The sequence below is a fragment of the Arctopsyche grandis genome, chromosome 3, assembly GCF_051622035.1.
Source record: "Arctopsyche grandis isolate Sample6627 chromosome 3, ASM5162203v2, whole genome shotgun sequence".
Taxonomy (NCBI): Eukaryota; Metazoa; Arthropoda; class Insecta; order Trichoptera; family Hydropsychidae; genus Arctopsyche; species Arctopsyche grandis.
Genome location: NC_135357.1, coordinates 36,666,934 through 36,680,040, shown reverse-complemented (window position 1 = coordinate 36,680,040; position 13,107 = coordinate 36,666,934). Strand labels below are relative to the sequence as shown.

At 47.5% G+C, this 13,107-nt stretch overlaps 2 protein-coding genes across 2 annotated transcripts; one reads left to right on the top strand and one right to left on the bottom strand.

Moving 5' to 3' along the window:
• Positions 1 to 3,885: 3,885 nt before the first annotated feature.
• LOC143909502 (histone H4) lies at positions 3,886 to 4,198 on the top strand. The gene has a single exon (XM_077427510.1). The coding sequence runs from the start codon at positions 3,887 to 3,889 to the stop codon at positions 4,196 to 4,198; it is 312 nt and encodes a 103-aa protein (XP_077283636.1). The 5' UTR covers position 3,886.
• A 693-nt stretch (positions 4,199 to 4,891) lies between these two features.
• Positions 4,892 to 5,724, bottom strand: LOC143909429 (histone H2B-like). The gene has a single exon (XM_077427414.1). The coding sequence runs from the start codon at positions 5,673 to 5,675 to the stop codon at positions 5,295 to 5,297; it is 381 nt and encodes a 126-aa protein (XP_077283540.1). The 5' UTR covers positions 5,676 to 5,724; the 3' UTR covers positions 4,892 to 5,294.
• Positions 5,725 to 13,107: the final 7,383 nt, after the last annotated feature.

The following is a 13,107-nucleotide window of genomic DNA, read 5'->3' as shown; positions in this document are numbered from 1 at the left end:
GGAATTTATAAGAGGGTTGTCTATCTTGCCGAGAGACTTGAAGTAGTTCACGGCAAGTTTGTGTACGTGTTTGTCAAGGTGGTCAATGTTTAGGTCATTGTGAATTATAGTGTTTCTTGTGTACCAGTCGTAGTTGCCCGCGGCACGCAAGAATTTGTTTTGAACTGTCTGTAGTTTGAGTATGGATGTATTGGAGATGGTAGTGTGAGCCCACACGGGGCTCGCGTACGTGATTTGTGGGCGGATGATAGATTTATACAGCAAGCACTTGTTTTTAAGCGAGAGCTTGCTGTTGGGTTTGCATAGTGGGTAAAGCTTTGACGCAACTGCCCTAGCTCTGCGCACCGCGTTAGTGATGTGGGGTCTCCAGGTTAATTTGCGGTCGATTATTACCCCCAGGTAGCGGGTAGACGTGGTCCAGTTGACTGGTTGGTCGTTTATAATGACTGGCTTGGCTGGTTTGCACCGTTTTTTGCGTCTGGAGAAGAATATTGCCTGACTTTTATCCGGGTTGATTTTCATCAGCCATTTATCGTACCACGCTACCAGTTGGTCCGAGTACTTCTGGAGGGCGAGTGAGACTCCCTTGGGGCCGACGGAGCTCGCTAAGATGGCCGTGTCATCGGCGTACTGTGCGATGTTTGTGTACCTATGTGTAGGAGTGGGTATGTCGTGTGTGTAAAGGTTGAATAGCGTGGGGCCGAGGATGGAGCCTTGGGGTACGCCAGCGGAGATGCCTCGCTGAGTTGAAATGCGGTCCTTGAGTTTGACCTGAAATCTCCTTTCTCTTAGGAAGGATGCGATGGATCGTATTGAGTGGGGGGTGATGTTGGCAGCAATCATTTTGTAAAGGAGGCCAGAGTGCCAGACTTTATCGAAAGCTTTGGAAATGTCTAGGAAGATTGCTCCAGTAGACATGTTGTGGTCGAAGCCGTCTATAACGGTTTCAACAACTCTGTGAATCTGGTGAACGGCAGAATGTTGGGGTCTAAAACCAAATTGTGTTTTGGGAAGAAGGTCAATTTTTGCGATTTCGCTGTTGAGATTTGAGATTAGGATCCGTTCCAGGATCTTACTCAGTGAGGATAGCAAGCTGATTGGTCGGTAACTTGTTGCGAGGGAGGGGTTCGAGTAGGGTTTTCTGATGAGAATGACATTAGCGAGTTTCCATTGACTCGGAAAATAGCAGATTCTGTTGGTGGCATTTAGTATAGCTGTGAGTGCAGCGATGGCTTTTTGAGGGAGTTCTTTTAGAGCTTTGTTGGAGATTCCGTCAGGGCCAGGGGCCTTTTTGGCGGCGATGCTTTTGATAATATTTTGGACTTCAAGCGGCGAAGTGGCGACAATGGGTACTGGGGCTGGGTTTTCGAGGTAGCTATTGGCGGAGCTTTCAACCATTTGGCAAAAGTCGCTTTGCAGATTAGAGTTTGAGAGCGAGAATTGGTCCTGGAGACTGTCGGCTAGGGCTTCCGCTTTATCGGCGGTGGAGTAGACAAAATTATCTCCAACTTTGATCCTGTCGATCCTATTGCCGTTGCTTCTGAAGATTTTTGACAGTTTCCAGAAACCGTTATGTCCGTCTTCTAGCGCTCTGAGTTTGGTATCCCAGTTGTCGTTTCGTAGTTGCCACAAGGCGTTTTTAACGTCTTGTTGAAGTCTGTTCATTCGCTGTTTGAGGATTGGGTCCTTGTTTCTTTGGAATGCCTTCCTAGCTCTATTCTTAAGGCGAATAAGATCGCGAATGTCGGGTGGTAAAGCTTGCGGGTGCAGGGGAGAGTGGGGAGTGGTGGTGGTGCTGGCTTCTAGGGCTGACTGTATTTCGTCAGTGAGTACGTTAATAGCCGAGTCTATCTCTTGGGTGGTGTGAATCGAGTGGGGGTAAGTGACGGTGTGATGAAGGAGAGTTGAGAATTTCTCCCATGATATGGTACTTCGGAGGATGGGGTTTATAGTTACAGGGGTGTTGGTGAGTTCTAGTATGACCGGGTGATGGTCGGAAGAGAGATCATTTACTACAGTCAAGGACTGCGCACCTGGAAAATTTTGAGTAAGAACGATGTCTAAGATATCAGGTCTACCTTTGAAGTTAATGGGGATTCTTGTAGGTTCATCTGGGGCCGTGACGGAGACTTTTGGGTTTGAGAGTTGGGAATAACTAAGGAGAATTTTCCCATTATTGTTAGTGGCTCGACTGTTCCATCTGGAATGTTTGGCGTTAAGGTCGCCTGCGGCAATGGTGGCTTTGTTGGTGTTGAATATGTTGTCTAAGTCGGTGGTGAGTAAGTGTTGATTTGGAGGGTTGTAGACTGCGTGGAGGATGAGTGGGGTGCCGGTGTTGGTCCAAACTTCTACCGACGTCAGTTCTATTCCTGTGGTGATCGGCCGCGGGGCCAAGTTGTGTTGGATCGTGTGTTTGATGAATATGGCAGTGCCGCCGGCGGCTTTGCCTATTCTGTCGTTTCTGTATGTAGTGTAGTTTGAGAAGTGTAGTCTATTACCGGGTTTGAGCCAAGTTTCGTTTACTAGTGCGATATCAATGGAGTGTTGGAGCAGAAATTGCTCGAATTCGACACGCTTGCAGAGTATGCTGCAAGCGTTCCAGTAAACGATCTTGAGGTAACAAGTCATTTTTTCTGTCGGGTGAGCATGATCAGGATGGCATTTATCGACTCAATGGACTGTTCGATTTTGCTCATCCGATTTGAAAGGTCTTGGTTTTGATTTGGGTTCCAGCTGGTGTTGATGTTGGTTTGTTGGGTGGGTGGGGTTAGGGGAGGAAAATTTGTGTCTACGTGTCTGTATTGCGGTACGTTGGTCTTCTTTGGTTGGGGGTGGGAGGGGTTGGGGTTTCGGGGTTGACTGGAGTTCTTCCTGCTTTTGTTGTTGGGATTTGAAGGGCAGCCTCTGTAGCTGGAAACGTGAGGGCCTCTGCAGCTGGTGCAGGTTGGGGTGGAGGCTGTTGACGCACAGTCAGTGGTCAAATGGGGTCCTGCACATTTGATGCATAAGGGGGCGACATTGCAGTTGTAGGAGCCATGTCCAAAGCCTTGGCAGCGGTGGCACTGCGGTACAGTGTCACCACGACGAAGTGATTCGATGCGAACCAGTTGGCCGAAAATGCTGGAGAGGTTGAATAATTTCTTCCCCTCTTCGTCGCGTGTGGTCTCGACTGTGAACATGGGCATGTTGCGCTTGTCACGTCGTGATTTCATGACGGTGGCTTTACTGGCTTTATAGCCAAGTTTGGCCAGCTCGGCGAGGACTTCCGATTCGGAGTAGTTGGGGTTAATGCCTCTAATGACTACTTTGAGCGGTTTGTCTTCCGTTAGAGGGTGGGCATAAAACTGAAATTGTTGCTCTTGGAGCAATTTCGTGATTTTACGGTAATCATCGATGGTGAGAGGGGAGATTTTTACTCTGTTTTCTCCTTCCGAAGGAAAGGGCGCTTCTTTTATAGCTGAGAAAGTAGCGGTACTTTCTCCCACTCCCCAGCATCCGAGGGCGGGGGTAGTTTCCCCCCCACTCCTTCGGCTGCGGGGGCGTACGTTACACATTGATAAATAAATTTATGGATTGGTCATATATGAATTATTTTCATAAAACGTGAGTATAATCATATTATTTATGTTTATTTAATCGTCTTATTTTCTATTTAATATTTGTTCCATTAAAAAACTTTTTTACATTACATTTTGTAATAATTTTTTTTATCTCTTTGGAAAAGGTATTTAACCCCTGACCACATGCACTGCTATAAATATAGGCGCCACCGAAAGTATACATACGGGCGTTTTAGTGTCGCGACTCATTCGCTCGCCAGAGTTCGTCCCGTTCGGGCGTCTGTTTAGCTCTCACTCTCGTGCCACCAACACTTCACTGATTCAAGATGACTGGTCGCGGAAAGGGAGGAAAGGGGTTGGGAAAAGGGGGCGCTAAGCGTCACAGGAAGGTGTTGCGAGACAACATCCAGGGCATCACCAAACCTGCCATCAGACGTCTCGCTCGTCGTGGAGGAGTCAAGCGTATCTCGGGTCTGATCTACGAGGAGACCAGAGGCGTCCTCAAGGTGTTCCTGGAAAACGTGATCAGGGATGCCGTCACCTACACCGAGCACGCCAAGCGCAAGACCGTCACTGCCATGGACGTAGTCTACGCTCTCAAGAGACAAGGACGCACCCTTTACGGATTCGGCGGTTAGACGAACTCATTTATTGACATCGACACCAACAAAAAGGCCCTTTTCAGGGCCACCAAACCATTTACAAAGTTTTCGGTTCTAGACTTTCATCTGAGCTGCATATATATTTGACATTTGTATAGCAAATACATAATTACGCTTAATAGAATTTATTATTTCAACTACTACCATGTGGGCAATGTTTGTTTCACCTTCGTTTACCTCAGTGAACGAACTTTTCAGGAGCATCAAACTTCAATAAACGTATCGGTTTCGTTTGAAATCACATGTAAATCATGTTAAAGACTCACGCTCTCAGTAGCATTTCGTGATCTGCAATGATGAAATGGAATTTGTCCATGCTATATGTATATACATTTACTAAGGGCATTAGTTTGTTTCGCAAACTTTTATTTTTCATATTAACTACAATAAAAAGGATTCAAATATGCTATATATGTGCGACATTAACACGTCAACAGTATTACAATAATTTAGGTGTGACTTCTCGAATGTGAAATTACGAATTACGGTGGGTCCGGTTTTTCGCCAATTCTCGTTATGTGAACTCTACGTTTCTAATTATTATTGCATATGTATTTTATTAATTTCAATTGAACATTTTGTTATGTATGCCTAGTACCAAGCCGACGAGACGTATAGAAACGGAATTGATGGTGACAGAAGAAATGTGAAATCCATACAAGTAATGGCAACAATTGCAGTGGTTTATTATTCAGTTGAATCATCGTGCTGACCACAATATATAAATTAGTCAGGTAGAAAAAAAATACAGTACTTGTTTAGCAAAAAAAAGGTAGAATTGTGAGAAGCGATCATGAAACTACTTAAAAATAACGCACTAAGCTGAGTAGGCATTATTATTTTTAAATATCAGGTATGAAAAAATAAAGTACAATAACAAAAAATCGTTTGCAAGCTAAAAAAAACAAGGAAGTTGGGACTGCTAATCGTTATATTACACTAAGTGCAGTAAAAAAATATCAATATGCAAATGATGAAATTGTTCATTTTAAGCCAAATTTTTGTCTTGTAAAGTATATTGGTGGCCCTGAAAAGGGCCTTTTGATGTTCGTCAACGCTAGGACGTTGGCGTCTACTTGGAGCTGGTGTATTTGGTGACGGCTTTGGTGCCTTCAGAGACAGCGTGCTTGGCCAATTCTCCCGGAAGCAGGAGACGGACTGCGGTCTGGATTTCCCGAGAAGTGATGGTGGAGCGTTTGTTGTAGTGGGCGAGACGAGAAGCCTCGGCTGCGATGCGCTCGAATATGTCGTTGACGAAGCTGTTCATGATGCTCATCGCCTTCGACGAGATGCCGGTGTCGGGGTGCACCTGCTTCAACACCTTGTAGATGTAGATGGCGTAGCTCTCCTTCCTCCTGCGCTTGTTCTTCTTCTTTCCATCCCCCTTGGAGATGTTCTTCTGGGCTTTGCCCCCAGATTTCTTGGCGGCCTTTCCACTAGTCTTGGGCGGCATCGTGTATCACACTGATCCAAAGGGACGCTGTCGATACGAGAGAACGCTTCAGAATGAGCTTCAAATGTTTGTTTGTGGCTGCGTTTTATCGATAGTTTATAGGGAAGTGACACTCCCTTAACCTATCTATCGAACGTGTTGTATGGGATCGGACTCTCGGTGATGTTTGTGGTGCGGGCTGGCGGCTGCTCGCTTGTGGAGTGTTTGTCAATCTGGAACACTAAGCAAAATTAGTGCAACATCTGTGGGATACTGTCGGGGTTAGTGTGTTAGTGGGTGGTTAACGGGTATGGACCGTTTGGAGGTGGTTGAGTCTAGTTAGTTAAATGGATGCTGGTTTTAGCCTATACCCATCTTCAGAATGTCGATGGGCCTTTGGTTAATTATTAGTTTAGTCTTGCTGAGGGAATTTATTAAGGGATTGTCTACCTTGCCGAGAGACTTGAAGTAGTTTACGGCAAGTTTGTGTACGTGTTTGTCAAGGTAGTCAATGTTTAGGTCATTGTGAATTATAGTGTTTCTTGTGTACCAGTCGTAGTTGCCCGCGGCACGCAAGAATTTGTTTTGTACTGTCTGTAGTCTGAGTATGGATCTGTTAGAGATGGTTGTGTGAGCCCACACGGGGCTCGCGTACGTGATTTGTGGGCGGATGATGGATTTATACAGCAAGCACTTGTTTTTAAGCGAGAGTTTGCTGTTTGGTTTGCATAGTGGGTAAAGCTTTGACGCAACTGCCCTAGCTCTACGCACCGCGTTAGTGATGTGGGGTTTCCAGGTTAATCTGCGGTCGATTATTACCCCCAGGTAGCGGGTAGACTTGGTCCAGTTGACTGGTTGGTCGTTTATAATTACTGGCATGGCTGGTTTGCACCGATATTTACGTCTGGTGAAGAATATTGCCTGACTTTTGTTCGGGTTGATTTTCATCAGCCATTTATCGTACCACGCTACCAGTTGGTCCGAGTACTTCTGGAGGGCGAGCGAAACTCCCTTGGGGCTGACGGAGCTCGCTAAAATGGCAGTGTCGTCGGCGTACTGTGCGATGTTTGTGTACCTATGTGTAGGAGTGGGTATGTCGTGTGTGTACAGGTTGAATAGCGTGGGGCCGAGGATGGAGCCTTGGGGTACCCCAGCGGAGATGCCTCGCTGGGTTGATATGTGGTCCTTGAGTTTGACCTGAAATTTCCTTTCTCTTAGGAAGGATGCGATAGATCGTATTGAGTGGGGGGTGATGTTGGCAGCAATCATTTTGTAAAGGAGGCCAGAGTGCCAAACTTTATCGAAGGCTTTGGAAATGTCTAGGAAGATTGCTCCAGTAGACATGTTGCGGTCGAAACCGTCTATAACGGTTTCAACAACTCTGTGAATCTGGTGAACGGCAGAGTGTTGGGGTCTGAAGCCAAATTGTGTTTTGGGAAGAAGGTCAATTTTTGCGATTTCGCTGTTGAGATTTGAGATTAAGATCCGTTCCAGGATCTTACTCAGTGAAGATAGCAAGCTGATGGGTCGGTAACTTGTTGCGAGGGAGGGGTTCGAGTAAGGTTTTCTGATGAGAATGACATTGGCGAGTTTCCATTGACTCGGAAAGTAGCAGATTCTGTTGGTGGCATTTAGTATGGCTGTGAGTGCAGCGATGGCTTTTTGAGGGAGTTCTTTTAGAGCTTTGTTGGAAATTCCGTCAGGGCCAGGGGCCTTTTTGGCGGCGATAGTTTTGATGATGTTTAGGACTTCAAGCGGCGAAGTGGCGACAATGGGTACTGGGGCTGGGTTTTCGAGGTAGCTGTTGACGGAGCTTTCAACCATTTGGCAAAAGTCACTTTGCAGGTTGAAGTTTGAGAGAGAGAATTGGTCCTGGAGACTGTCGGCTAGGGCTTCCGCTTTATCGGCGGTGGAGTAGACGAACTTATCTCCAACTTTGATCCTGTCGATCCTGTTGCCGTTGCTTCTGAAGATTTTTGACAGTTTCCAGAAACCGTTATGTCCGTCTTCTAGCGCTCTGAGTTTGGTATCCCAGTTGTCGTTTCGTAGTTGCCACAAGGCGTTTTTAACGTCTTGTTGAAGTCTGTTCATTCGCTGTTTGAGGATTGGGTCCTTGTTCCTTTGGAATGCCTTCCTAGCTCTATTCTTAAGGCGAATAAGATCGCGAATGTCGGGGGGTAAAGCTTGCGGGTGCAGGGGAGAGTGGGGTGTGCTGGTGGTGCTGGCTTCAAGGGCTGACTGTATTTCGTCAGTGAGTACGTTATGAGCTTCAACTACTTTGTGGCTGCGTTTTAACGATAGTTTATAGGGTAGTGACACTCCCTTAACCTATCAATCGAACGAGTTGTATGGGATCGGACTCTCGGTGATGTTTGTGGTGCGGGCTGGCGGCTGCTCGCTTGTGGAGTGTTTGTCGATCTGGAACACTAAGCAAAATTAGTGCAACATCTGTGGGATACTTTCGGGGTTAGTGTGTTAGTGGGTGGTTAACGGGTATGGACCGTTTGGAGGTGGTTGAGTCTGGTTAGTTAAATGGATGCTAATTTTAGCCTATACCCATCTTCAGAATGTCGATGGGCCTTTGGTTAATTATTAGTTTAGTCTTGCTGAGGGAATTTATTAAGGGATTGTCTACCTTGCCGAGAGACTTGAAGTAGTTTACGGCAAGTTTGTGTACGTGTTTGTCAAGGTAGTCAATGTTTAGGTCATTGTGAATTATAGTGTTTCTTGTGTACCAGTCGTAGTTGCCCGCGGCACGCAAGAATTTGTTTTGTACTGTCTGTAGTCTGAGTATGGATCTGTTAGAGATGGTTGTGTGAGCCCACACGGGGCTCGCGTACGTGATTTGTGGGCGGATGATGGATTTATACAGCAAGCACTTGTTTTTAAGCGAGAGTTTGCTGTTTGGTTTGCATAGTGGGTAAAGCTTTGACGCAACTGCCCTAGCTCTACGCACCGCGTTAGTGATGTGGGGTTTCCAGGTTAATTTGCGGTCGATTATTACCCCCAGGTAGCGGGTAGACGTGGTCCAGTTGACTGGTTGGTCGTTTATAATTACTGGCTTGGCTGGTTTGCACCGATATTTACGTCTGGAGAAGAATATTGCCTGACTTTTGTCCGGGTTGATTTTCATCAGCCATTTATCGTACCACGCTACCAGTTGGTCCGAGTACTTCTGGAGGGCGAGCGAGACACCCTTGGGGCTGACGGAGCTCGCTAAGATGGCAGTGTCATCGGCATACTGTGCGATGTTTGTGTACCTATGTGTAGGAGTGGGTATGTCGTGTGTGTACAGGTTGAATAGCGTGGGGCCGAGGATGGAGCCTTGGGGTACCCCAGCGGAGATGCCTCGCTGGGTTGATATGTGGTCCTTGAGTTTGACCTGAAATTTCCTTTCCCTTAGGAAGGATGCGATAGATCGTATTGAGTGGGGGGTGATGTTGGCAGCAATCATTTTGTAAAGGAGGCCAGAGTGCCAAACTTTATCGAAGGCTTTGGAAATGTCTAGGAAGATTGCTCCAGTTGACATGTTGCGGTCGAAGCCGTCTATCACGGTTTCAACGACTCTGTGAATCTGGTGAACGGCAGAATGTTGGGGTCTAAAGCCAAATTGTGTTTTGGGAAGAAGGTCAATTTTTGTGATCTCGCTATTGAGATTTGAGATTAAGATCCGTTCCAGGATCTTACTCAGTGAGGATAGTAAGCTGATGGGTCGGTAGCTTGTTGGGAGGGAGGGGTTCGAGTAGGGTTTTCTGATGAGAATGACGTTGGCGAGTTTCCATTGACTTGGAAAGTAGCAGATTCTGTTGGTGGCATTTAGTATAGCTGTGAGTGCAGCGATGGCTTTTTGAGGGAGTTCTTTTAGAGCTTTGTTGGAAATTCCGTCAGGTCCAGGGGCCTTTTTGGCAGCGATGGTTTTGATGATGTTTAGGACTTCAAGCGGCGAGGTGGCGACAATGGGTACTGGGGCTGGGTTTTCGAGGTAGCTATTGACGGAGCTTTCAACCATTTGGCAAAAGTCGCTTTGCAGGTTAGAGTTTGAGAGAGAAAATTGGTCCTGGAGACTGTCAGCTAGGGCTTCCGCTTTATCGGCGGTGGAGTAGACAAACTTGTCTCCAACTTTGATCCTGTCGATCCTATTGCCGTTGCTTCTGAAGATTTTTGACAGTTTCCAGAAACCGTTATGTCCGTCTTCTAGCGCTCTGAGTTTGGTATCCCAGTTGTCGTTTCGTAGTTGCCACAAGGCGTTTTTAACGTCTTGTTGAAGTCTGTTCATTCGCTGTTTGAGGATTGGGTCCTTGTTCCTTTGGAATGCCTTCCTAGCTCTATTCTTAAGGCGAATATCGGGGGGTAAAGCTTGCGGGTGCAGGGGAGAGTGGGGTGTGGTGGTGGTGCTGGCGTCGAAAATTTTGAGTTAGAACGATGTCTAAGATATCGGGTCTGCCTTTGAAGTTAATGAGGATTCTTGTGGGTTCGTCTGGGGCCGTGACGGAAACTTTTGGGTTTGAGAGTTGGGAATAACTTAGGAGAGTTTTCCCATTATTGTTAGTGGCTTGACTGTTCCATCTGGAATGTTTGGCGTTAAGGTCGCCTGCGGCAATGGTGGCTTTGTTAGTGTTGAATATTTTGTCCAAGTCTGGTAGTTTGGTATCCCAGTTGTCATTTCGTAGTTGCTTGTAATAATTTTTTTTATCTCTTTGGAAAAGGTATTTAACCCCTGACCACATGCACTGCTATAAATATAGGCGCCACCGAAAGTATAAATACGGGCGTTTTAGTGTCGCGACTCATATTGGAGGCGTTTCGAACCGTGAAGGAAGAAAACGCTTCCCTCAAAAAGACCATCGAGTCGATTCTCGCGACTCACGCAGCCCAACGAGCTGCTGGCCAAGCAGCCCACTCCGCCCAACTGGGAAACCTTGCGTCAAACATGACGCAGTCCCAGTCGATGATGACCACGAAGGACATGGCCACATCCCCCCAGACGTCACCTAAAAAAAAAAAACGGTAAGCGTAGAATGGTAAGCCCGCCCAACACCACACGCACACAACCACAGTCGCCCCCACACAATAGCAACAGATACGCGCCACTCGCGGAACTCGACTCCGACCCCGATTTCGATTCCGAATCCAACTCCAACAAAATGGAGGTTACCGCCACTGCCAAGTCCCCACCTGCATCAGCAGCTGTACCCGCACTTACAAAAACCCCGGCACCACAACCGGAAGACTACTTATTCCCGGTTGGCATAATCCGTAACAGGAATGTTACACAAAAGCGTCCAACTCGCGACGTGCCCACCCAACAAGCGGCCCCCAGCGCCCCGTCGGCAAATACGCCCCAAACCCCTCGCACAGCACAAATTCGTGCACCCCCTCAAACCGCAAGACCCGCTCACCCATCCGGAAACACCGTCTCGGACACTCCTTCACAAAATGTCCAAAGAGCAAAGGTTGCTCCAATCTTCCTTAGGTTGCCATCGGACTACAAGGCAGTTCAAAGGAAACTCAACCAACATAATGTAGCGTTGCATAGGGAGACGCCCCGTGGACCGGTGACGTCATGGTGACGCCGACCAATGGTGGAGTCGGGCGTTGTGGCCAATGGCTACACCCGACTCCTTGACCAATGACTGTACTTGTTGACGTGTCATAAACGTGTATGCGCTGAGCGCTCTATGATATAAGAACGGTACGCTCTCGATCGGTGGCATTCGGATCCTGACCTCCACCGGACGAGCAGCAATAAAGAACTGGAACCTGCCTGCGTGTTTTCTTGTACCTCGACCTGACTCCACTTACCTTTGAATACTCTTCACTGGTGTCAGAAGTGGGATCTATATGGTTGGGACAAGGAGCCACAAAGGTGCGGATTCGAGGTCTTCATCGCCGCCGGAAGACATGGAGCCGAATCGGAAACGAGCATAGCGGCGATCGAGATGCTGCTTGCGGGAGCTGGAGATGCCAATTCACGCCTTCTACGAGAAAAACGCAGTTCTCACTGCGACGAGCTCTCAGCTCATTCAATTGGGTTGATGCGTGTTGTCATTTGGCGCCTAGAAGCCAGGATGGCGTTCCACACACGCGCTATCAAAACTGGATTGCGTCATGCTGCCGAAGGCGAGAGAGGACCACCCCGGAAGGTTGCAGGGAAAGGCAACCAGCAGAAGCGGAGTCATCCGGAGAACGAGAGCCAGGGTCAACCAGAAGCAGTGCACCGGGCTACGATCGTCGAACTTATCGAAGACTAGCAGCCAGCCGGGTCGACGACGACTTTTGGTGATGTCGTCGTCAGAAAAGGAGCTGTTGCGACGTAGAATGGGATACGTCGATTACGAGTTCACCACCGCTCCCGTAATGTCTACATTCAATACTCGATGTCATCGAAATTCAGCGCAGCGATCGATGGTTGTTGATCTGCGTCCACTGTTTTCAACATGGGGAGATATTTCAAGGGCGAGAGACCGTTCAGAAGGAGTCGTCACCAGCTACACAGCATTCGCAGTACGAAGGCATGAATCATCGCGTTAGTGTCGCTACTTCCACGAAATGAAATGGGTTTCGTTTCGTAAACAATGCAACGGCAGAGGCACATTTAGCAGAGACGCTAAATGTTGGCGGTACCTCGACGGGGTTCACTGCGTAGATTTCCAGGGACGAAGCCTCTCTTCAGGGTCATGAGCACGGGTGCGCGTTCTGGGTTGAACGTTTGGTTTTGCAGTTGTGATGCTGGAACCAACATGATGGAAGAAGACGAAGCTGTCGAGACGAAGTTGGACGTTGGTGACACGTGCGAGATGGACCGACCACGTTGGCATTTAAACGGAAGAAACACCAGATAATAAGTCGACGTATAGATGAATAAGTTCATGCAACTGTAATTATGTGTAACTGTTTTGTAATTGTAAATTAATGTGTAAATTAATGTGTAAATTAATGTGTAAATTAAGGTGTAAATTGGTGGGTCGATCGGGACGATCTCTCTTAAGAGGGGGGTTGTGTAGCGTTGCATAGGGAGACGCCCCGTGGACCAGTGACGTCATGGTGACGCCGACCAATGGTGGAGTCGGGCGTTGTGGCCAATGGCTACACCCGACTCCTTGACCAATGACTGTACTTGTTGACGTGTCATAAACGTGTATGCGCTGAGCGCTCTATGATATAAGAACGGTACGCTCTCGATCGGTGGCATTCGGATCCTGACCTCCACCGGACGAGCAGCAATAAAGAACTGGAACCTGCCTGCGTGTTTTCTTGTACCTCGACCTGACTCCACTTACCTTTGAATACTCTTCAATAACTACAAGTTCACGGCCGTCTACTCTGAAAACAGAGTAAAAATCTCCCCTCTCACCATCGATGATTACCGTAAAATCACGAAATTGCTCCAAGAGCAACAATTTCAGTTTTATGCCCACCCTCTAACGGAAGACAAACCGCTCAAAGTAGTCAT